The 24,003-nt window shown below is 42.4% G+C and overlaps 1 protein-coding gene across 2 annotated transcripts in view; it reads right to left on the bottom strand.

Moving 5' to 3' along the window:
* Window positions 1-213: 213 nt before the first annotated feature.
* Window positions 214-24,003, bottom strand: part of CPNE2 (copine 2) — a 180,902-nt gene continuing 157,112 nt past the window's right edge. For both annotated transcript variants that reach the window (XM_073605522.1, XM_073605524.1), the window contains exons 13-16: window positions 20,661-20,712; window positions 19,529-19,662; window positions 16,647-16,883; window positions 214-7,455 (exon numbers count right to left, since the gene is read on the bottom strand). In XM_073605522.1, the coding sequence (XP_073461623.1) occupies window positions 7,348-7,455; window positions 16,647-16,883; window positions 19,529-19,662; window positions 20,661-20,712 (531 nt within the window). In that variant the 3' untranslated portion in view covers window positions 214-7,347. The remainder of the gene's footprint in view (window positions 7,456-16,646; window positions 16,884-19,528; window positions 19,663-20,660; window positions 20,713-24,003) is intronic.

Below are 24,003 nucleotides of genomic sequence, written 5' to 3' on the forward strand. Positions count from 1 at the left end.
GATGCCAGACCAGAGCAGTCAATAACAGGGGCAGGACAGCAAGAGGAGGCTGGGAAACCCCACAGTGGCAGAACACCAGGGCTCGGAGGCAAGACAACCTTTGCAACCCTGATAGTTCTCCCACTGCTTTGGACCCTTATATTTTCTTGGTACGCTGGTGACATATATCTCTTGTTTTCTGCCACCCTGGGGGACCCCAATACAGTAGGAAGGGAGCTCACTGCAGAACATGTGAAAGGGCCGTTGTGGGGTCGTAGTAAAGGGCCCCAGTATATATATATATATATATATATATATATATATATATATACATACACACATACATTTTATAGTTGCCCCCCTACTTTTGTCCCTGTCCACCCATGTGCCCCCCCCCTAAATATGAAAGCTGGAGACACCACTGTAAGTGTTTTATGAGCTGAAAACGCTTGGGTGTAAATGCAGCCTAAAAGAAAAACTTTTGAATCAAAAAGATACATCCTTTTAAAAGAAATGTATTTTATGTTTTTTTATTTTTTTTTATTTTTATAGTATTGCACCTGTTCTTTAAAGTTGAGGTTTGCCTGAAGTTCTTCCCAATCTTTGCTAGGTAGCCTTAAGCTTAGTGTACATGTATGGAAATTTCAGTACGTGTGCACTGTTGTCTGATTAATAGCACCGTCTTCTGTCAAATGGTCGTGCTGGAAAGCCAACATTCCATCAGTGCTTGCAGCCAGTGGCTGTAGCACTGTGTATTCTGACAGGGTGTAACCATGCTGTCAGAATACAATAGCGTAGCATGGGACCAAAAAAAAAAAAAAACTATGCATGTATACCCAAGTTTTATTTTATGTCTTATGTGATCAGCCAAACTAGGCAACAGTGGTATTTGTAGTATGTGGAAATCCTTAGGAAATAATATTTATATAGTAAAACATTTCCCTGCACTTTACTACCTTTATCATGAATAACTTCTCTGATACCTCTGATCAGTTTTATATATTTATTTGTTATTATAATAAAAAAAATTCTATACAAACAGTAAAACATTATCTGTAAGTAGGTGTTTAGTGCCTGTACATACACATGTCCGGGACATTAGTTAACATACGACATGTTACCATACCAATGCAGAACATGGCCATTACACCGCCATGTAACCAGAGAGAAGATCTTCCACTCAGTTATCAGCTCTATTCCACATCCATCCACTAATGACACAAAATGTACCTACATGTATGTACAAATATGTAAGTTTAATATGTAAATATCACCTATTATAAATGTAGCACGCCTGTGAGCAGGACCATTGATATTCGTATTTACAATATTAAAAGGACTATTTTATTACGCCTGTTGCTCTCTACTATGTTCATCTTATTATGTGCATGTCATGTTTCCTACAGTTAAACTGGATGTAAACCCAAATTTTTTTTGATGTCATAATGTAGAGTATAAGATTTCCTATCATTTGAGCCCAGTCTTGCCACAAAGAGTTAATCCATCTCTGAGCAATCCTCTTTTATTGTTCAGTGAGATAAAACTTCACAAACTGAGAAAAACTTTGTCAAATCCTCCCCCTTGCTGTGAGTGACAGGTGATTTACATATCTCGTGCACTAGCCTAAGACATGCATTATTTTTTCATTCCCTCCCCCACTCTTTTCTTCAGCAGCTCTGCAAGGATTGGCTGTTCCACACCTCAGCATGATTTGGCATGCTGAAGTCATGTGGTTACTTTCCTGTCTTTTCACTGGATGTTAGAGATCATAGCAGAAGTTCAGTGTAAGAAATACACAGGAGAAAATTCATATTAACAAGGGGAGTGTAGAGGTGGGCGGGGAGTCTACTGACATCACGACTCCACCCACCGAGCTCCAGACAACAGACCCGCCCACAGAATCTGCAGTTTTTCGGGTCTCATAACAGACAGAGGGGAGACATTTGACAGGTAAAGATACATGCAGGAGACATGTATATCCTTATAGATAACCCCTATGGCAGTAGTTTAGAAAGGATGACATTGGATTTACATCCACTTTAAAGCTGAACTCCAGCCCTACATTTTCTTTCCCACACTGGTAGCAAGTCCTCTTCTGTGTTGCACATTCCTGCAAACTTGCATCTAAACAATTCAACCCTTTAAAGCTGCAGCAGCTGTCTTGAGTCTACCTTCATTTCTTGTCTGAATTACTTCAATTTTGCCTATCTCTTATAACTTTTTAGCTTTCTCTGACATAATTAAGTCTGTTCCTGAGTATTATATGAAAGAACACATGCCTGGCATCCATGCTTGCTTAAGCAAATGATCAGCAGATTGCACAGCTAACGTCTGCAGCACTCATTGGTCAGCAGGAAGGAGTATGCATGTCTGAATGAATATCAGGGATGTGTTCTTACATATAACACCAAGGCAGGGTGCTGTAATGTTTACAAGAGTCTGCTGGCCTCTCCCCCTGCCACATGGTGATGATACCACTAGGTTGCAAAAGATGTATTTCTTGAAATGTCATTGTTTTAATCAAAATAACTGCGTATTGATCAGAGGCAAGGGGGACAATAAAGGAAGGCAGCATGCATACATTACACTTTAGCTTTAAAATCCTATTGAACTTTCAGTTAAACCAGCTTTATAAATTCCAGGTGCATCAAAACTAGTCTAATGCCGCGTACACACAAGCGGATTTCTCGTCGGAAAAAGATATGACGACTTTTCCGACGGGATTCTGCTCAAGCTTGCCTTGCATACACACGGTCACGCAAAAGTTACAACCGTCGAGAACGCGGTGACGTACAACACTACGACGAGCCCGAGAAAATTAAGTTCAATGCTTCCGAGCATGCGTCGAATTGTTTCCGAGCATGCGTAGGGATTTTGCGTGTCGGAATTGCCACAAACGATCGCATTTTTCAGATAGGAACTTTTCCCAACCGAAAAATTGAGAACATGCACTCAATCTTTTGCTGCCTGGAATTCCGCCAGCAAAAGTCCGATGGAGCACACACACGGTCGCATTTTCCGACGAAAAAACTCTCATCGGTCTTTTGCGGCCAAATTTCCGATCGTGTGTATAAGGGCCAGTTCACACCACATGCAGCCCAGTGCGTTTTTTTTTCTGCATCAAAAACGCATGGAAAGTAGGTTATATGGTTTCCAATGGCATAGTTTATAACCATGTGGTCAGTTCCAGTGCGTTCCAGAAACAAAAGTAGAACCTGCTGCATTTTTCTTGCAATGGAACGCTGTAAAATGCATCAAAAATGCACCAAAACGCATCAAAAATGCACCAGAACGTACATGTGCCTATTTAAGATGAAAAAACGGGAAAAAATGCACTGGAACGCATCAAAAATACACTGAAAACGCATCAAAAACACGTCAAAAAAGCATCCGCACTGTTTCTGTGGTGTAAACTGAACATTACAGTTATTTTTTTTTTCTATAGCAGCCGCAACCCGAACAGAAAAGCCTGTCCTTTGCTAGCAGCTACAGATTGGGACCCTGAAAGCCAGGTACACACGAGAAGTTTTTTTTTTGTTCTACCCAGAAGGCTGAACGAAAAAAAAAAAGAGAGATCGCCGTATTAGCATAAGCAATGTTAGTGCGGTGATCTACCGTGATATGCTATTGTATTCTGACAGATGGACTGCCCTGCCCCCACCAGAACACACTGATCAGAGCTTGCAGCCATTGGCTGTGAGCGCTGATCAGATGCGGATCAGATTCTGGTTTTCCAGCATGTCCATTACACAAAAGCCAGTCGTGAGACCAGCTTCTGTAGAACAGACAGAATTCAAATTCTCAGTACAGTCATGTTATAGTGTTGGACAAATAAATCCTTTGTTTTATCTGCTCCAAAAGTAACCATAAGTGTTCTCTTATATATGTATCCTGTAGGACTGCTAGCTCATGTGTACGGTGATATGGTTGTACCGTCATCAATCTCTCCAAAAATGATATAAATGGCACTGTATAAAAAAAAATATATATAAAATCATATTTCAAAAAAGTAATAAATGCATATACAGTATATCTGTATTTCTTTATATCTCATAGCTATATCTATAATATTTAGTTTATTGATCTTTATCACAGTATTTTTATTCTATGGACTGCATTCTTGAGACGGATTGGCTTTTATTGTAAAAACATATCACAATACTTAGGCCTAAAAAGAAGGGTTTGTGGCTTAAAGTGCTTTAAAGTTCAATTAAATGTTCTGTTTCAATAATCTAAAATATTTGCAGGTTTATCAAAACAATGGGTAATAAAAGGCTTTAAAAGACTTTAAATAGAAGCCTGAGTAGAAAAGCCTGTCCCCCTGCCAGCTATCTGTAAAGGACACTTGCTCACCATATGAAAGAAGAGGTCTCTCTGCAGAGCTCCTACATGCCCCATGCTGATCATAAAACAGAAGGAACTTTTCAGGATATCTGAGGCTACTTTCACACTGGAGTGTCGCAGGTGTTGGCGGTAAAGCGGCGCTATATTTAGCGGCACTCTACTGTTGTTCTAGTGGTGCTATTCGGCCGCTAGCGGGGCGGTTTTAACCGAAAAAGGGTTAAAACCACCCACAAAGCGCCGCCGAAGTGGCGCTTTGCTGGCGGGTTTGCAGCACTGCCCCATTGTTTTCAATGGGAAGGGGCACTTTAGGAGCGGTAAATACACCACTCCTGCAGCGCTCTAAAGATGCAGCTTGCAGGACTTTTTTGACCATCCTGCAAGCGCACCGCTCCAGTGTGAAAGCCCTCGGGCTTTCACATTGGAGACACAGCAGCGGCTGTTCCAGGGCGCTTTGCAGGCACTATTTTTAGCACTGTATCGCCTGCAAAGCGCCCCAGTGTGAAAGGGGCCTGAGTGTTGTCCTATGTGGTTTTGACAAATCTGCTATGGACAAGTCACCACGATTGTTAGGTAATATTATGGTCTTTCATTCCTTAAAATATTATGATTTTGAATTTGTAGCCTCTATTGCTTCTAGTCATTAGCAATGTAATTCATTCATTCATTCATTATTATAGGTGCCATTATAGTTTCACCTGAGGTGTGCCCCCTGCCCCTTGGGTACCCCTGTGTCCACCTTCTTCTTGCAGGTTTCTGGCCTTGCCAAAAGTGTTGGTGTTATTGAACAGACAGCCATTGTATACATACAAGTCTTGTGGCAAGCCACACAATGAAAGCTAAATACGGACACAAAGTTATATTCTGTACATATATAATCTATTATATATTTTTTTCATCTCAGATTTTACCACCAATAACACTCCTGATGAGGCAGCACTAAATAACTGATACATGTTGAGTCAAACCGTCCCCCTATATAAGCAGATATGCACCCCTGCTGAGTTAGAGAACTACAATCAGCAAAGCTCATGCTGCCTGCTAACTGAAGAGCTCTAGCTCTGACTGTGTTGGACCTCTCTACAGAGTCCTGCTCTACAGCATGTTGACAGGGGACAGGCTTTTCTACATAGGCTTTGGTTGCATTCTAAAGAAAATAAACGGTAATCTTTTTTACACCTGTCTATGGTGGGAGGTCCATGGGTGGGAGGATGTAAATGAATAATCACGTGATTACATGTGCCTACATCTGTATCCATTCAAGTCTGTCTTTTTTGTAAGGCTGTATCCTTTTCTGTTTAGATGGATCTGAACGGATGTAAAAAAGATGCCATCCTTGTAGGTCCATTCAATTAGGTCCCTTACACATGGGGCAAACTCTGTTTTTCACGTGGCTACCCTTTAATCTGATTCACCTTGATGGAGGAGGACAGATCCCCTTCCATTTTTTTTTTAGCAGACCGTATAGAATCGGAGGTAAGCTGGTGGCAACGAACAAGGGAGAGAGGAGAGACGTGCCCAGCAAACTCTTGGTGTAGTACAGTTTTAAGTAAGTGTGAGACCAGAGAAGGGTCAGTGCAAGAGCATCCTGCCCACGGAGAGGTGTCCTCCGACATCTTCCTCTACTGGAAGCGGCATGGACTGACAGCCCCTCCGTGGGCAGGACGCTCTTAAACTGAGCCTTCTCCAGTCTCACACTTGCACTGTTTACACCTTTGTGAGTGCCACTGTTTTATACATTTTATTTATTCAATATTAAAACTGTACTACACCAAGAGTTTGCTTTGCACTTCTCTCACCTCTTCCTCTTCTCTCGTAGCATGGGTTTTCCAGCCCTTTTGGACACAAGCAGCCCTGCATCTCTCTTGGAATTAGTCACCTGTTTTTAACCCTTCCAGGCTATTTTTAGTCATCTAATTTCCTGGACAGTACCATAACAGTTTATGGCCAATGCCTTTGGACTATTGGCATTCACAAAGAGAAGGGTGGCACTGGGAATTTTGTTTGTTCTTCAAGTGCTTTTACACCCAACTGTTCATAGTGGTGACTAGACCATCCAATCAGGTCCACCTAAAAAACTGCCCATGTGAAAGGGGCCTTGATGTCCATTTTTATTTATACTTTTGTTATCTCTTCTTAGTTTTTGTAACAACTAAAAAAAGAATGGATACAAAAACAAATGTAAACTGAACTGCAAACTGAAAAGAGCTGAACTAAACTGAAGTGCAAATGAATGTAAACTGAACTGAAGACTGATATGCAAACTGATGTAACCTGAATTTGTATTCATCAGTTTTTTTGCAAAAAAAACATGACTAAACTGATGACACTCATGTGAAGGGATCCTAACAGTTCAGACCCTAACAGCATGTCTCTTTCATTCCCAATACGGCACTAGAAACATGGCACGATCACAATGGCTGCTACAGACAACAAGACTGAACTTTCCTGCCCTTTTTAATAAACCAAAACTCCGAGGCCTCGTTCGTTTTGTGTGCTAAAAAATGTTTTCTAAATGCAATAAAACAAATGGTTAAGAGCACAAATGTGAATGAGCCTTTCCTCACAGACAAAGCTAAAAACATCCCATCCTTTGAAATGTGTTTCTATTGAGCTGAATAGATAGACTGCATTAGGGGTAAATCCGAAGCAAAAGAACAAAACATAAAGCACTAGAAGAGGCCTTGACTGATGTAAGATGCCTGCCACAAATGTAAAACACAACTAGAATTCTCCTGGGAAAGGCCATCCTGAAGACAAGAATACCTGGAGAGCCACAGAACACCATGGTAATTATAGCAGCAATCCTTGCCAAAGTTTTGTGAAGTCTCAGATCGTCACAGTGACCTCTGGCATTAAAATAGGATTAAAAAAAAAAGAATACAATGGCTTTAATACTACAGAGAAGGTGTCCATATCTGACCACCGCCAAAGACATTTTTACAATGCTGAGACAGATTGCTGGTTTTATAATGTAACAAGTTTAATTCACAGGCTTCCTGCCATATGGGCTGAAGGTCCAGAAAGTTATACACCCTCAGCCTTGGTGGGTGGCAGGTTGTGGTTCTTGAAGTAATCCACTACTTGTTGAGGAAGCTCTGCGAGCACCGCTTTGGCCAGAGTTTCCTTGGGAGCCTGAGGAGCAAAAAGATAGAAAGACAATTACACATATAATCACGGGTGTTCAATGCAACTTTTGAGGCCCTCAAACATCCACTGAAGCTATAAAAAATGCTTACTAATAGACCCGTGCCTAGAGGTGGGTTTTCTTTGTAGGGTTTCCCGATATCAGTAGAAATAGTCATCTAATATAAGCTTATTTACATGCATATAGGCAATAATGAATAAATTAAATAAATATATAAATATATAAAGATATAAATATATAAAGACCCTCAGAAGAAGTCCAGGAAGTGACGAAACGTCAGGGACGTGACGCACCGGAAGTGACGCATGCGCTCCATCGACTGAGGAATCAGGAAGCGCGTGACTGTAGTTATACACAGGGAGCGCTCCTGACAAGTTTTCACCAATGGAGGACGCAAAAAGGCACATTGCACTTTGATATCTTAGCTCATTATCTATAATTTTTGGTACGCATGTTTTTAAGGGAATGTTTGGATGGTTTAATAAAATGTTTTAGCAGTATCACACTATGTGGGCATTTTGTTTCTTCCACATATCCTATTGGAACTACCGAGAGTAATACTGACATCTGGTGGTCGCTTTGGAAATTGATGCAGATTTACCACTATTAACCAAGGCTTTTACTGATTTGATTTCTGGTGAGTGTGTTTTTCATTGGGGACCCCCAGCACGTGGTGTATCGCTTGGTGAAAGGAATACTACCCTCACAGAATACAGCTTTAATATTTATTAGTGGGAATCTTGCTGTCGGTTCCGTTTTTTGAACTTTCTGAATCTGATTGAGAAGGAGACCCTATTTTGGGGCGCACAGCGCTGCTGCAGTACTGAAGAGACTCTTTATATATTTATATCTTTATATATTTATTTAATTTATTCATTATTGCCTATATGCATTATCTGTTATCTAAGCAGCTGCTACTAATCATCTAATCATATGTTCTATACACACACCGTTAGAAATATTGTACTAAGCGCAGAGCATTGTTGTTTTTTTGGGACGGGCACGTACAACATATATTCTTTTAAAGCTTATTTACATATTGTCACAATATTGTTAGTCAAGTTAGAACCACTAAGATTAAACAAGTTCTATACCAAAGTGATTGTAGCAGCGGTATGTTGCCCTGATAATCAAAGATTGTGTGTCTATAGCAGCCATTCTTAACCTGTTGCTGCCCACGTAACACATAGGTGCAATGGCATAAGGGTGGGCTTTAATGCTCACATGCATATATGCATCACTGGGAAACTGATGTTTCTGTGCTGAGCACTGAGATTGGGCTTTTAAAGACAGCTCTTGGTCACCACTAAAGATTAATAGCCGGCGTGACTATCTCCCAATCATGTGACAGTGGTCACATGATTACCGAGACTTCCTGCACCAGTACCAATCCCCGTTTTCCCCTGGGCGTTCAAGCCCTATTAAAGGGATGCCAGTGGTGGGCTGAAAGGGGTTATACAGGTTTCCATGGAACAGTGGGGCTCCATCAGAAGTTGCTAGATTGTCTTAAACTGTGGCTACGTTACCTTCCATTTGATGGTGCCTTCATAGTTCTGGGGCTAACAGTGTTAATTTTGATATCAAATTTCGATTTCGTTTTAGTCATAATCTGTTGCCATGTTAGTCGTATTTTAGTTGTCTGAATTGTTTTAGTTATATTTTAGTCGTCTAAAATCTAATAGTTTTACAGTAGTTAACTTGTAATGCATTATTTAAGCATTTCTCTAGAATTTCCAAACTCATTACATACTCCTGGAGTAAAAGTCTAACATGTTATTATTTATGGTATTAAAGTAGAACTATAGGCAAAACTTTTTTTTATATTCGATAGAGTATGGGAGGGTTATAACAACTGTCAGATTTTTTTCGCCATATGTGTGCAATTGCGGAGATTTCCCTTCACTTCCCGTCTCATTGCCAAGCATGAAGTTGGAGGAAATCCCTGCAAATTAACCACTTGCCGACCAGCCACTGTCATTATACTGCGGCAGGTCGGCCCGTTCCCGTGAGCCGTCGTAGCTGTACATCGGCTCCTTTAAGTGGGATAGCAGGCGTGCGCACGTGCCCGCTGCACTGAAGGGGTGATGATGCTCGTGGACGACGGTTGGGATGACCGCTGGCCACGAGCGATCGCGGGCACGAGAGGCAGAACAGGGACATGTGTGTGTAAACACACAAATCCCTGTTCTGTTCTGTGAGGAGAGACAGATCGTGAGTTCCCAATAGCTAGGAACCACCATCTGTCATCCCCTCTAGTCAGTCCCCTCCCCCTACAGTTAGAACACACAGTCAGGGAACACCCTTGATCGCTCCCTAGTGTTAACCCCTTCCCTGCCAGTGACATTTATGCAGTAATCAGTGCATTTTTATAGCACTGATCGCTGTATAATTGTCAATCGTCTCAAAAATGTGTCAAAAGTGTCTGATAAAAATCACAAATCGCCACAATTACTAGTAAAAAATATAATAATAATAAAAATGCCATAAATCTATCCCCTATTTTGTAGATGCTATAACTTTTGCGCAAACCAATCAATATACACTTATTTTGATTTTTATTACCAAAATATGTAGAATACATATTGGCCTAAACTGAGAAAAAATGCAAGTTAGACTTACCGGTAACTTGTTTTCCTTGAGTCTTTCAGGACAGCACTTGAGAGAGTGACTCCTCCCCTTGCCAACAGGAAACACCTCTTCCACCAAACTTTAAAAGGAGGCTCCTTTCCACACATTGTCAGTAGTAGTAGAGAACCTCCGGCCCCAAACTGGAACACATAATCGAGATATGATTAGTCACAGTATATATATGAAAAAACAATAGGGCGGGATGCTGCTGTCCTGAAAGACTCAAGGAAAACAAGTTACCGGTAAGTCTAACTTGAATTTTCCCTTATCGTCTTTCAGGACAGCACTTGAGAGGATAATAGAGACTTACCCCCCTAGGGAGGGACCACAGCCTGCAGAACCTTTCTGCCAAAAGCCTGATCACCTGCTGATAGGAGATCCAGTCTGTAATGACGGACAAACGTTAAGTAGCTTGACCACGTAGCCGCCTTACAAATCTGATCTGGGGTGGCACCAGCTCTTTCTGCCCATGTAGTGGCCTGGGCTCTTGTTGAATGAGCCCTAATTCCCAGCGGGGAAGATAAACCCATTTGAGAATAGGCTACAGAAATAGCTGTCTTAAGCCATCTAGCCAATGATGCTTTTGATGCTTGTTGGCCTTTCTTGTTTCCAGAGAAAAGAACAAATAATGAATCTGAAACTCTAAACCCTCCTGTTACTTCCAAATACTGTAATAGGATACGTCTTACGTCTAAATTGTGAAACTGCTCTTCCTTTGCACCCGAAGGGTTAGCAGAAAAGGTTGGTAGAGTAATCTCTTGAGACCTGTTACTAAAGCTTGCCACTTTTGGCAAAAACCCCGGATCTACTTTAAGGACAACTCTATCAGGAAAAACTGACAAAAAAGGCTCTTTTACTGATAGGGCGTGCAGTTCACTAATCCTTCTTGCTGAAGTAATTGCGACCAGAAAAATAGTCTTCAAAGTTAAATTCTTTAGGGATATGGCCTGTAAAGGCTCAAATGGTTCTTTTGCCAGAGCCTGCAGAACCACCGAGAGATCCCAATTTGGGAAATGCTTCACCGGTACCGGTCTCGACCTGGAAAGTGCTTTGAAAAATCTCATGATCAGAGTTTCTGAAGATAAGGATCTCTCCAGATAAACTCCCAAGGCAGCCACCTGCACCTTAAGAGTGCTGACCGCCAGATTCTTGTCTGCACCCTTTTGCAAAAATTCCAGCACTGAAACTAGGTCTTTAACCCCCCTATGTTCGGAATGACAGAAAGAAACATAGACTTTCCATACTTTGGCGTAAATATCCCTGGTTACCTTTTTCCTACTGGAAAGCAACGTAGCAGTTAAACGTTCTGAAAAGCCTTTGCTTCTCATTAATTGCTCCTCAGATACCAGGCAGTGAGCTTTAACCTGTCTACCCCTGGATGAAGCACTGGCCCCTGAATCAACAGATCCTGACTGAGCGGGAGATGCCAACATGGTTTGATTGCCAACTGCAGAATCGTGGAAAACCAAGCTCTCTTTGGCCAATATGGAGTAATCAAAATGATTGATACTCTCTCTTTCAGTATTTTCCTCAACACTAGAGGGATTAATCGAAAAGGAGGAAAAGCATACCCCAGGTGAAAATCCCACGGATGTGCCAGAGCATCTATCCCCTGAGAGCAAATGTCTCTCTGAAGGGAGAAAAAATTCGGGAGCTGCGTGTTTTGTTTTGAAGCAAACAGATCTACCTGCGGAAGGCCCCAAACACTGGTGATTAATGCAAACACCTTCCTGTTCAGACTCCACTCTGATTCCTGAACTTTTTGTCGGCTCAGATAATCCGCTACTTCGTTCAATGTGCCTTTTAGATGGACTGCGGATAGAGATAGTAAGTGGTTCTCCGCCCACTCCAGAATCTCTACTGACAGTAAGTGAAGGGCCCTGCTTCTTGTGCCTCCCTGTTTGTTCAGGTAGGCTATGGCCGTGGCATTGTCCGACAAAATCTGGACATGGCAACCTATGAGGTTTTGAGAGAAGAAAGCTAATGCTAGGGCAACTGCCTTCAGCTCTCTCCAATTTGAGGATCTTTGGGCCTCGAACTGGGACCATGTTCCCTGCGCTAAGGCTTGACCCATGTGGGCCCCCCATCCCTGCAAACTGGCGTCTGTTGTGACCACTTTCCCGGTCGGAAAAGACCAAAGAAGACCTCTTTGCAGTACCACCTGACTTTTCCACCACCAAAGTGAACGTTTGACTCTGGTGGGAATCTTTACTTTTGTATCCAAACTCTCCGTCCTGTGGTTCCATGTCCTTAGAAGGAACCTCTGGAGAGTCCTGAAATGCAGCCTTGCCCATTGGATGGCTGGCATTGAAGAGGTTAATGTCCCCAGAGCCGACATAACCTTTCGGACTGAAACCAGTTGATTTGTTTGCAGTGCCGTTATTGCCCTTTGGACCTTGATCTTTTTCTCTTCTGGGAGAAAAATCTTTTGCTCCACTGAATCTATCAAATAACCCAGAAACAGTACTTGCTGAGCTGGGATGAAATTTGATTTTTGAACATTCACTATCCACCCTAGTGACTCCAAATGACTGCGGGATTTGTTCAAATCCTCCTGCAACTTTTCCCTGGATGGGGCAAAAAAGAGGAGGTCGTCCAGATATGGAATTACCGCAATCCCCTGGAGTCGAAGAGGGGCGAGAGCTTCCGCCATTATCTTCGTAAAAATACGAGGAGCTGACGACAGGCCGAAGGGAAGGGCCCTGAACTGAAGATGTATAATCTCCTTGCCCATATTCACCGCAAACCTCAGGAACTTCTGGGACTGAGGTGCTACAGGAATATGAAGATAAGCATCCCTCAGATCGATTGATGCCATAAAACAATCTTTTGTCAGAATGTTTCTGACCGTGAAAATTGAGTCCATACAAAACTTTTTGTATAGGACTGACTTGTTCAGGGGTTTTAGGTTGAGGATAAGACGGAAGTTTCCGGATGGTTTTCTTATCAGAAAGATGTGTGAATAGAAACCCTGACCCTGTTCTTCTGGGGATACTGGTATCACTACCCTCTGGTGCCTCAGATCCTTTAAAAGGTTCTTCATGGCCAGAGCCTTTGTTAGATCCCTTGGTAGGTTTGTTACAAAGAATCTTTCTGGCGGGCGATCCGAAAACTCTATCCTGTAACCTTGGGACAGCATGTCCAAAATATATAGACTTTCTGTCATGCTGGCCCAAAGGGGAAGGAAACTTTGAAGCCTTCCCCCCACTGGTACGCACAAGTCATTGTGCTTTACCGGAGGCTGCAGGAGGATGGAAAAGGACATTTCCTTTGCCTTTACCCTTCTGCAAGGCCCAATTTTTTCTTTTCTCCTGGGGTTTGGTTTGTTCTTGAGCCCTTTGGGAACGAAAAAAACGTTTAACTGGCTGCTTTTTCTTTTTGATGGGAAAAGACTTCTTTTTATCAGCAGTTCTATCTAGAACTGCATCTAAATCAGGTCCAAAAAGCAAGTCACCCAGGAACGGTATCCCACACAGCTTGTTTTTGGATGCCGCGTCCCCCGGCCAAGTTTTCAACCACAGAGCCCTTCTGGCTGAGTTGGCTAGGGCAGCAGATCTAGCTGTCATTTTAATTGATTCCGCTGAAGCATCCGATATAAATGCGACAGCGGCAGACAGAGTTGAAAATGAATCCAAAATTTCTTGTTTTGGTGAGTCTGCTGAGATATGGGCCTTAAGTTGCTCTAACCAGAACTCCATATTTCTGGATACCACTGTAGTTGCCATAGTAGGTTTAAGATTTCCCATGATGGATTGCCAAGCCCTCTTTAGTAGCTGGTCCATCCTTTTATCCATGGGATCTCTCAACACCCCCATGTCCTCGAATGCCAAATCTGTAGACCTCGAGACCTGGGAAAACGCGGCATCTAGTTTGGGGTTTTTGTTCCAAACCGCCGCTGGATCTTCATCAACAGGGAAACGCCTTTTTAAGGCTTTGGGAAAGAAAGGCTTTCTCTCTGGCTCTGCCCACTCTTTCTTAATAGCTTCAGAAATAACAGAGTGTACTGGGAAATTGCGATTTTTGTGCTCGCTAAGCCCTGCATACATTTTATCATGCAGAGATAACTCCTTTCTTTCCTCCTCCAGACCCAGTGTGGTATAGATTGCTTTTAACAGGCCATCTACCTGTTCTAAAGACAATTTAAATCTTGAAGGTAAATTTTCTCCTTCCTCACCCTCATCAGAATCCTCAGATTGAGAGGGGGAATGTCCCTCTGGGGTAGGAGATGCCTCAGTCTCCATCACCGGGACTATAAGTGAGCCTTGGGAGGACTGTGAGGTAGTAGGCTGACTCAGGGATGGGTTTGCTAGGGAAGAGCGAAATGATTGAATAGTCGCATCAAGTTCCTTTTTAACTGATGCAATCAAGTCGCTGCAAGCGGAAGAAGCTTCTTCTTTAACTAGCAAATCAATACAAGCTTGACATAACGTCTTCTTCCATCCTTCAGGTAGCTTGGATTTACATGAAGGACATTTTCTTTTTGCCACTGGATCAGAGCTCTTGGCCTGCCATGAGACAAAAGAAGAAACCATCCCAGTGAGACAACCTGTCCTATACCCAAGGATGCTCACCACAGGTGCACAGTAAGAGCTAACTGCTTTATGTGCCCAGACAGGCCCCTGCCACCGGGGGGGGGGATAGAGAGAGAGAGAGAGACCCCACAGTACAGGGAAGACAGTATACAACTGCACCTTACCTGGGCCTTGCTGGTGCCTGTGCCTGTCCCACTCGCTGCCGCCATCGATTCCATCGAGGAGCGCTTGCTGTGTTTGTGTGGCTAAACGCCGGTTCCGGACTCCAATAGCGCCAGTGCGCCGGACCAGAACCGCTAAATAAGCACCAGCCCCGTTCCTCCCCTTTCCCTCTGCGATTTCCGGCGGAAATGACGCCGCACGCCTGTTCCGTGGGCGCCGCCCCCTCCGGATGCCTCACTTCCGGCGGATGGAGCCCCGCTGCCATCCCCAATATGGCGGCGGTGCAATGAGCAACAGGCGGTGGACCTGAGAAAAAAATATAGTAAACGGCCACCGCCTGTCTTGCCGCCGCCTAGGAGCGATGCCCACGACAGTCGGACTCACCCTGAGCCCATATGAAGAGGGAGAGGGAGCCCAGCCAGCAGCACTTCACCTCAGCTGTGGAATGGGAGGAACAGCTCTCATGAGGTAAAAGGTGTTTGATGAAAAAAAACCAGGAAACCTGAGCTCCCAGGACAGCACCTGAGAGCCCTGACTTCCCCACGAAGTGTTCCCTCCGGAGGAAACACAAAAACTGACAATGTGTGGAAAGGAGCCTCCTTTTAAAGTTTGGTGGAAGAGGTGTTTCCTGTTGGCAAGGGGAGGAGTCACTCTCTCAAGTGCTGTCCTGAAAGACGATAAGGGAAAAATATGCTTTTTTTTAAAAAAATCGGGGATATTTATTATAATGAAAAGTACAAAATACTGTGGGTTTTTTTTCAAAATTGTCGCTCTTTTTTTGTTTATAGCGCAAAAATAAAAAAACCGCAGAGATGATCAAATACCACCAAAAGAAAGCTCTATTTGTGGGAAAAAAAGGACATCAATTTTGTTTGGGTAGAGCGTCGCACGACCGAGCAACTGTCAGTTAAAGCGACGCAGTGCCCTATCGCAAAAAATGCTCTGGTCATTGAGCAGCCAAATCTTTCAGGGCTGAAGTGGTTAAGGAAATTCCTTGGGGATCCCCAAGTCACCAGAACTAGTATCCCCATTGGAAGATTTCCCCTCTATTACTTTTCTGGGGACAACCCCAAATTTGGGGTTTTTCTTTTACTTTCGCTTTCAATGATAATGGTAAACAGGACAAATAGAGAGAGAGTGAATATCCCTAACGGGTACAGACAGACACCAATAAAAACTTGACAGGGGTTCTAATCCCTCTCCACTCTATCCAAAGCTAAAAAAAAAAAAAAAATGTTTTGCCTTTAGTTATACTTTAAGGGTTGAATATGCACTACAGACACAGATTTAGCCATTGTCATATATAACCAGTGGTAATTTTGACGTCAAACTTCGATTTATTTTTATTTAAAGTCTTTCAACCAAAATGCCATTTTAGTCATATTTTAGTTATCTGAATTGTTTTAGTTGACTAAAATAATGTTAATCATCGGCAAAATTAACACGGGGGCTAATGCCACTTGGTTGAGGTACCTGCATAACACCAATTTAGTGATCTGTAAAGGTGGCATCTGGCCATCACTGTAAGGGACATTCTTCACACCAACCAGTCTTATTCCTACCATAATGCCACTGCATTGTCTCTTTTACTCTTTAGATCTGATTTCTCAGATCAGCAAAATTTACCAGTAACATGACTGCAATAACTAGTTTGCTTGTGTATTGAAACTGTACATTGCCCAAATCACGTTTAGATGCGAACCAATGGTGACAAAGTAAGACCAAATATTTACCTCCTGTCATAATTACTGAGAGATCTATCTATGTCCACACCAAAAACATGGCTTGGTATATAATAATTATAGATATGAGTCTTGTTGGGCTCTATAATACTGACATAAACATTGTCTACTTACATTACGAAACTCCCGAAATGGCACAAACTGTACAATGTCCCGCGATGCTTCCTCTCCGGTATGAGATCGGAGAACTCTGTTATCCCCATCAAGAAACTCCATGGCGGAAAAGTCTGCATTCCCCACCCCGATGATGATAATGGACATAGGCAGCTTAGAAGCTTGTACAATGGCATGTCTTGTTTCATCCATGTCACTAATGACACCATCCGTTATGATGAGAAGGGTGAAGTATTGCTGGAAAATAAAATAAACAGAGGTTTGTATGACCCTAGCTGTCACTAGAATTTCCAAAACTGACAGTGAGAAATGTATAATGTCAATTATCATTTATAGGAGTTTTCATACTCATGCAGAAAAAAAGCATTTGGAGACATTTTTTCTTCATTATTTTTGATGAGCCATGTATTCCTATAAGTGTACCTTTGAGTGCCATTTGCAAAAGTAGATCCTGCTGTTAAAATAAACCTTACACCCCCCCATCCCCTCTCCCCCCCACCCCTTGTTTTTTTTTTTTTTCCTCTCTCGTCTTCCTCTTTCACCTTCCTCTCCTTAGCTATCCTCACCAACGCTTTTAAAATAAGGGCTCGCAGTACTCAGAGTTACTATAGATATACAGTAGGGACGGAAAGTATTCAGATCCCCTTAAATTTTTCAGTCTTTGTTATATTGCAGCCATTTGCTAAAATCATTTAAGTTCGTTTTTTTTCCTCATTAATGTACACACAGCACCCCATATTGACAGAAAAACACAGAATTGTTGACATTTTTGCAGATTTATTAAAAAAGAAAAACTGAAATGTCACATGGTCCTAAGTATTCAGACCCTTTGCTCGGTATTTAGTAGAAGCACCCTTTTGATCTAATACAGCCATGAGTCTTTTTGGGAAAGATGCAACAAGTTTTTCACACCTGGATTTGGGGATCCTCTGCCATTCCTCCTTGCAGATCCTCTCCAGTTCTGTCAGGCTGCATGGTAAACGTTGGTGGACAGCCATTTTTAGGTCTCTCCAGAGATGCTCAATTGGGTTTAAGTCAGGGCTCTGGCTGGGCCATTCAAGAACAGTCATGGAGTTGTTATGAAGCCACTCCTTCATTATTTTAGCTGTGTGCTTAGGGTCATTGTCTTGTTGAAAGGTAAACCTTCGGCCCAGTCTGAGGTCCTGAGCACTCTGGAGGTTTTTGTCCAGGATATCCCTGTACTTGGCCGCATTCATGTTTCCCTTGATTGCAACCAGTCGTCCTGTCCCTGCAGCTGAAAAACACCCCCACAGCATGATGCTGCCGCCACCATGCTTCACTGTTGGGACTGTATTGGACAGATGATGAGCAGTGCCTGGTTTTCTCCACACATACAGCTTAAAATTTAGGCCAAAAATTTCTATCTTGGTTTCATGAGACCAGAGAATCTTATTTCTCACCATCTTGGAGTCCTTCAGGTGCACCTGAGTTAAATATATGAGTGTCACAGCAAAGGGTCTGAATACTTAGAACCATGTGATATTTCAGTTTTTCTTTTTTAATAAATAAAAATTAATAAAGTGTTTCCCCTCCCTCGACAGACATCTTTGAGTAAAGACCCCAGTTATCCCATAAAATGTCAACCTGGCTTGGTTAGTACAGGAGAGCCTAATAAAATAAAATAAAAAAAAATAAAAAAATGGGGGGGGGGGATGGGTGGATGAGGTTAGTCAGGGTGAAAATGAGGAGAGAAAGTGTTTACCCTCCCCTCTACAGACCTCTTGAGCAAAGACCCCAGTTAAGTGAAGGTAAAAGCAATGGTGCTCCACTCAAAACAAGTTACAATTGCCCGGCTGAGGACATCAGGTTGAAAAACCACTAAACACCTCACAAGGAGCAAAAACAGGGCCTACACCATGTTTAGCTTGCATATATTTGTTGAAATTCTGGAGTGCAAGAGTAGGCTGTCCAGTGAAACCACATTTTATGGGTTCTCTCCTTTGTGCCCCTCAAAATGCCAGTCATGCTCTCCAATGTCCTTATATCCTCAATTTTGCAGAACCAAGGTGACAAGGAAGGTGACGTTAAGGATTTCCAGAGGGAAGGGATACAGGAAAGCGCTGCGTTAACCTAATGTCAAATAACAGAAAATAACAAACTTTTCAGACACCTTGGCAATGCATACTGATGAAATATGTGGTAGGACAGGGCCTGACTTGTCATGCCCCGTACACACGGTCGGACTTTGTTCGGACATTCCGACAACAAAATCCTAGGATTTTTTCCGACGGATGTTGGCTCAAACTTGTCTTGCATACACACGGTCACACAAAGTTGTCGGAAAATCCGATCATTCTGAATGCGGTGACGTAAAACACGTAGGTTGGGACTATAAATGGGGCAGTGGCCAATAGCTTTCATCTCTTTATTTATTCTGAGCATGCATGGCACTTTGTCCGTTGGATTTGTGTACACACGATCGGAATTTCCGACAACGGATTTTGTTGTCGGAAAATTTTATATCCTGCTCTCAAACTTTGTGTGTCGGAAAATCCGATGGAAAATGTGTGATGGAGCCTACACACGGTCGGAATTTCCGACAACAAGGTCCTATCACACATTTTCCGTCGGAAAATCCGACCGTGTGTACGGGGCATCACAGTTAAAGTGGTTGTAAAAGCTAAAGTTTTTTTTAGCTTCATGCATTTTATGCATGTAAAATATGATCTTGATGATTTTAAGCATTCTGTACTTAAAAAATATGATCTTTTTTGCAAGGTAATCCATACCTGAAATTTTGCACTTAAATAGCAAATAGCACAACCTGAAAAAATGTATTCTGTCCAGTGCTAGGTTTGCTTTAAATTTTCCTGTTTTATTCTTTTGGAAATCTGTCACGGGTTACTGAATAATGTACTTACTGCTGCTGCGTCTTGAGTTGTTGCTTGTGTTGCAAATCGAGCCACATGGTTGATTATTGGGGAGAAGTTGGTTGGTCCATAGAAGCGTATGTGCGGGAGGCAAGCAGAATATGCTTCTATAATGCCTTCAACTCCTAAAAGAAAAATGCACAAACAACTGTAATTTCTTCAGAAAACTTAAATTTTGTCATGCGCAAAGTGGCTAAGTAAAATCAAACCGTGATTGCTGTCTAAGATACATTACAGCGGGAGAAATAAACCAAAGAATATAATCCATTGGAGCCAGTGTTAATGGGCTTCTCCCAGTGGCGACCCGTCCATATGGGGCGCAGGGGTGCCGCCCCCAATCCATGCGTCAGCCCCCTAGTCTACATGCGAGGCACCGGACACATGGATTCCAATTTTTTTTTTGTTTTTTTTTTTAGAAACACGTGATTAGAGACAGAGGGTCTAATAGGCTTCAAAAAAGGGTGGGCTCGGGGCACAGAGCACTGTGCCCCAAGCCCACTTAGTTGTGTGACAATAGCAAATTAATATTCGCTATTATCTTCCTGATTCTCCTCCCGGCCAATCAGAAAGCAGGTCCTGAGACCTGTCACCCGATTTGTCGAGAGGAGAACAGATCCTATTGGCCACTGAGGAGGAGACGTAGGGAAAGCCGCCGTGAAGCACCAGGCACCAGAAGGAGGAGATGGCGGCGAATGGATTGTTTACCACCCCAAAAAAAAAATATACCACCAGCCACCACTGCTTCTCACACTTGTCACATGATTCTGTGCAATCATCCTTCTTGAGAATTACAGATAAAAGCATTCAAAACCTAAGTATTGTGATTTAGCTCATAGAGCAGCATTCTTTAGTAAAATGAAAAACAAATTCTAACAGACAGGGTGATAATGTACCATCATGGCTGAAGGAGAAAAGTAGACCTGAAGTACGGAGGTCTCTGTGACAGTAGTAGATTATGAGAGATATAAAACAATGGTGTAGGATTTATCTTTTCAGTATTTATCCAACAAATTATTTCTTAGGGTGGTTTGAAAGAATGAATACCAGCCAGATGTCATCTTTGAATGTCACAGTATGCAAAATTTTGTAAAACCTCCACTACAAGAAACGAACATAAACTTACCTGAGCAGAATGGGCTTGTAGGATTAAAGTTGATAGCAAATTCATGAGACACCTGAAGTATAAAGCATTCTGATTAAGCCGCAGACCAGTGACACTCGATAACATGCCAACCATTATATGATAAAAGGAATGCGAACAAACAGTACTATTCTAATTCTACATTCTGCTTCTCATACATTTTCTAGATAATGTGAACATATGAATATGGCAGTATGTGACTACAACAACTATTCCAAAAACCAAATACAGCTTTATTGTCTGAGTGATTTTGTACCCCAATAAATTCACATGTAACAATCAGCATTAAAGCGGAGTTCCAGGCTAAATTAAAACTAGATCTTAATCAATTGAGCATCCCCCCGCCTCGTTTTTGGATATTCTCTGCAGGACTTTCATCCTACCGTGTCACAGCGAGGTACGAATCCCTGGACCCTGGACAGGTAAGTGTCCTTACAGTGGGGAAAAATAATTATTTTATCCCCTGCAGATGTTGTAAGTTTGCCCACTTACAAAGAAATGAAGGGTCTATCATTTTTATCATAGGTATATTTTATTGACCCCTTAATGCGGCAAAGTCGGCCTGTACCTTTAGCAGAGAAACAGCCCCAAAGCATCATGTTTCCATCTCCATGCTTGACTGTAGGGATTGTGTTTTTAGGGTCATAGTCAGCATTTTTCTTCCTCCAAACACAGCTAGTTGAGTTAATGCCAAAGAGCTCAGTTTTGGCCTCATCTGACCACAGCACTTTCACCCAATCCTTCTCTGAATCATTTAGATGTTCATTGGCATGACTGTACATGTGCTTTCTTGAGGAGGGGGACTTCATGTTTGGAGGAAGAAAAAGGATGACTATGACCCCAAGAACACCATCCCTATAGTCAAGCACGGATGTGGAAAAATGATGCTTTGGGGCTTTTTCTCTGATAAAGATACAGACCGACTTTGAGGGGCCAATGGATGGGGCCATGCATTGTAAAATCTTGGATGAGAACCTTCTTCCCTCAGACAGAACACTGAGGATGGGTCATGGATGGGTCTTTCAGCATGACAATGACCCAAAATATACCGCCAAGGCAACAAAGGAGTGGCTCAAGAAGAAGCACATTAAGGTCATGGAGTAGGCTAGCCAGTCTCCAGACCTTAATCCTATAGAATTTATAGAAATTTATGGAGGGAGCTGTAAAAAAGAGTGGCCCAAAATCCCTCCTGAGATGTGTGCAAACCTGGTCACTAATTACAAGAAATGTCTCACCTCTGTGCTTGCCACCAAGGGTTGTTTTGCTTGGAGGTCAAAAAATTATTTTACTCAATGAACTGCAACTCAATTTATAACATTTATAACATTTGTATCATGTGTTTTTTCTGGATTTTTGGTTGATATTCTGTCTCTACCATTTAAAATACACCTATAATAAAAATTATAGACCCTTCATTTCTTTGGGCAAACTTCTGCAGATTTCTGCAAAATCTGCAGGGTATCAAATTATTATTTTCCCCACTGTATATTAAAAGTCAGCATCTACAGTATTTGTAGCTGCTGACTTAAAAAAAAAAAAAAAAAACATTTCGGAGCCTGGAACTCTGCTTTAAAGGCTGAGTTCACCTTTTGAAGCATGTTACACCCATATGAAACATGCTCCAGCAGTCAGTAAAATGTCTTCTCCCCCAACTCCCTATTTGACACTGAAGCCATCCATCATGGGTAACAACCAATACGAAGTTTCAGTGGGAGTGGCAGGGCTACCCTTGAGTTTTCCAAAGTCAGTTGATAATGGAACACAAGAGCTTCCTGGTTTAAGGACTCTTAAAGGCACTGAGGCCAATGGAAAAATTAAGGTTCAGGCACCTTAGAGGGCCTGTTTTGCATTGTGGCTGTTGTTTAAAAGCCATAGATGGATTGAATCTCGGACGGTTCAGCAGGGACCGACTGACTTTATTCTATTTTTGGGAAGGCTGGTTGTACTAAAGTTGACTCATCAATCAACTTCAGTAGAACCAGCCTGTCTGATTTTTGCGATGACTGCCTGAGTTATAGACATCAGCACTGACCATTGTATTCTGCTGGCACAGAAGGCTCCCCATGCGCCCTGCCCGCAGAACACAATAGCACTGGCAGGGATTGACTGTGTTAATGGGGAATCAAGCAATTTTCTTTCCTTCCCTCCATGGAAGGAAAGAAAATTGAATAATCTATGGTCTGCTTAAAGTTTTACTAAACCCAGGACTCTGCATTCACTATATCTGGTCTCTCACACTACACAGAACATAGAAATGCAATCATTTTAGTAAATATAACGGCTAAATACCTTTTCTCATCAGCAGCATATAACAGTCTTATGACTTCTATCAGTGTCTGGTTAAAGCTTGCAGGAGGAGTTTTTATTCTATCCTGATTGTCCTATGGGGACGCAGGACCCCTGACCCTCTGTCTGGACAGTACTAATTGTCCCTGTGCTGATTACATGCACTCTCCAAAAAAAACAAAAAAACTCTCTAGCAATACACACCAAACTGAGCATTTACAGCTTGTCCCTTAGCTATGTACTATCAGAAAATACAGTATCTCACAAAGTGAGTACAAACCCTCACATTTTTGAAAATATTTTATAACTTTTCATATGACAACACTGAAGAAATGACACTTTGCTACGATGTAAAGTAGTGAGTGTACAGCTGGTATAACAGTGTAAATTTGCTCAACTCAACACACAGCCATTAATGGCTAAATCGCTGGCAACAAAAGTGAGTATACCCCTATGTGAAAATGTCCAAATTGAGCCCAATTAGCCATTTTCCCTCCCTGGTGTCATGTAACTCATTAGTGTTACAAGGTCTCAAGTGTGAATGTGGAGCAGGTGTGTTAAATTTGGTGTTATCTCTCTCTCTCTCTCATACTGGTCCCTGGAAGTTCAACATGGCACCTCATAGCAAAGAACTCTGAGGATCTGAAAAAAAGAATTGTTACTCTACATAATGATGGCCTAGGCTATAAGAAGATTGCAAAGACCCTGAAACTGAGCTGTAACACGGTGGCCAAGACCATACAGCGGTTTAACAGGACAAGTTCCACTCAGAACAGGCCTCATCATGGTCGACCAAAGAAGTTGAGTGCACGTGCTCAGTGTCATATCCAGAGGTTGTCTTTGGGAAATAGATGCATGAGTGCTGCGGGCATTGCTGCAAAGGTTGAAGGGGTGGGCGCAGGGCCGTCTTTTTGCATGGGCAAGCTGGGCAGTTGCCCGGGGGCTCCTCTTGTCTGGGGGGCCCCACCTGCCCAGCGACCCCAGCCAAGCAGTATGTAGTTCCACCAATTCAGGGGGGTCCACCACCCGCCCGTTTGCC

This window comes from Aquarana catesbeiana, linkage group LG11 (genome assembly GCF_042186555.1).
Source record: "Aquarana catesbeiana isolate 2022-GZ linkage group LG11, ASM4218655v1, whole genome shotgun sequence".
Classification (NCBI taxonomy): domain Eukaryota; kingdom Metazoa; phylum Chordata; class Amphibia; order Anura; family Ranidae; genus Aquarana; species Aquarana catesbeiana.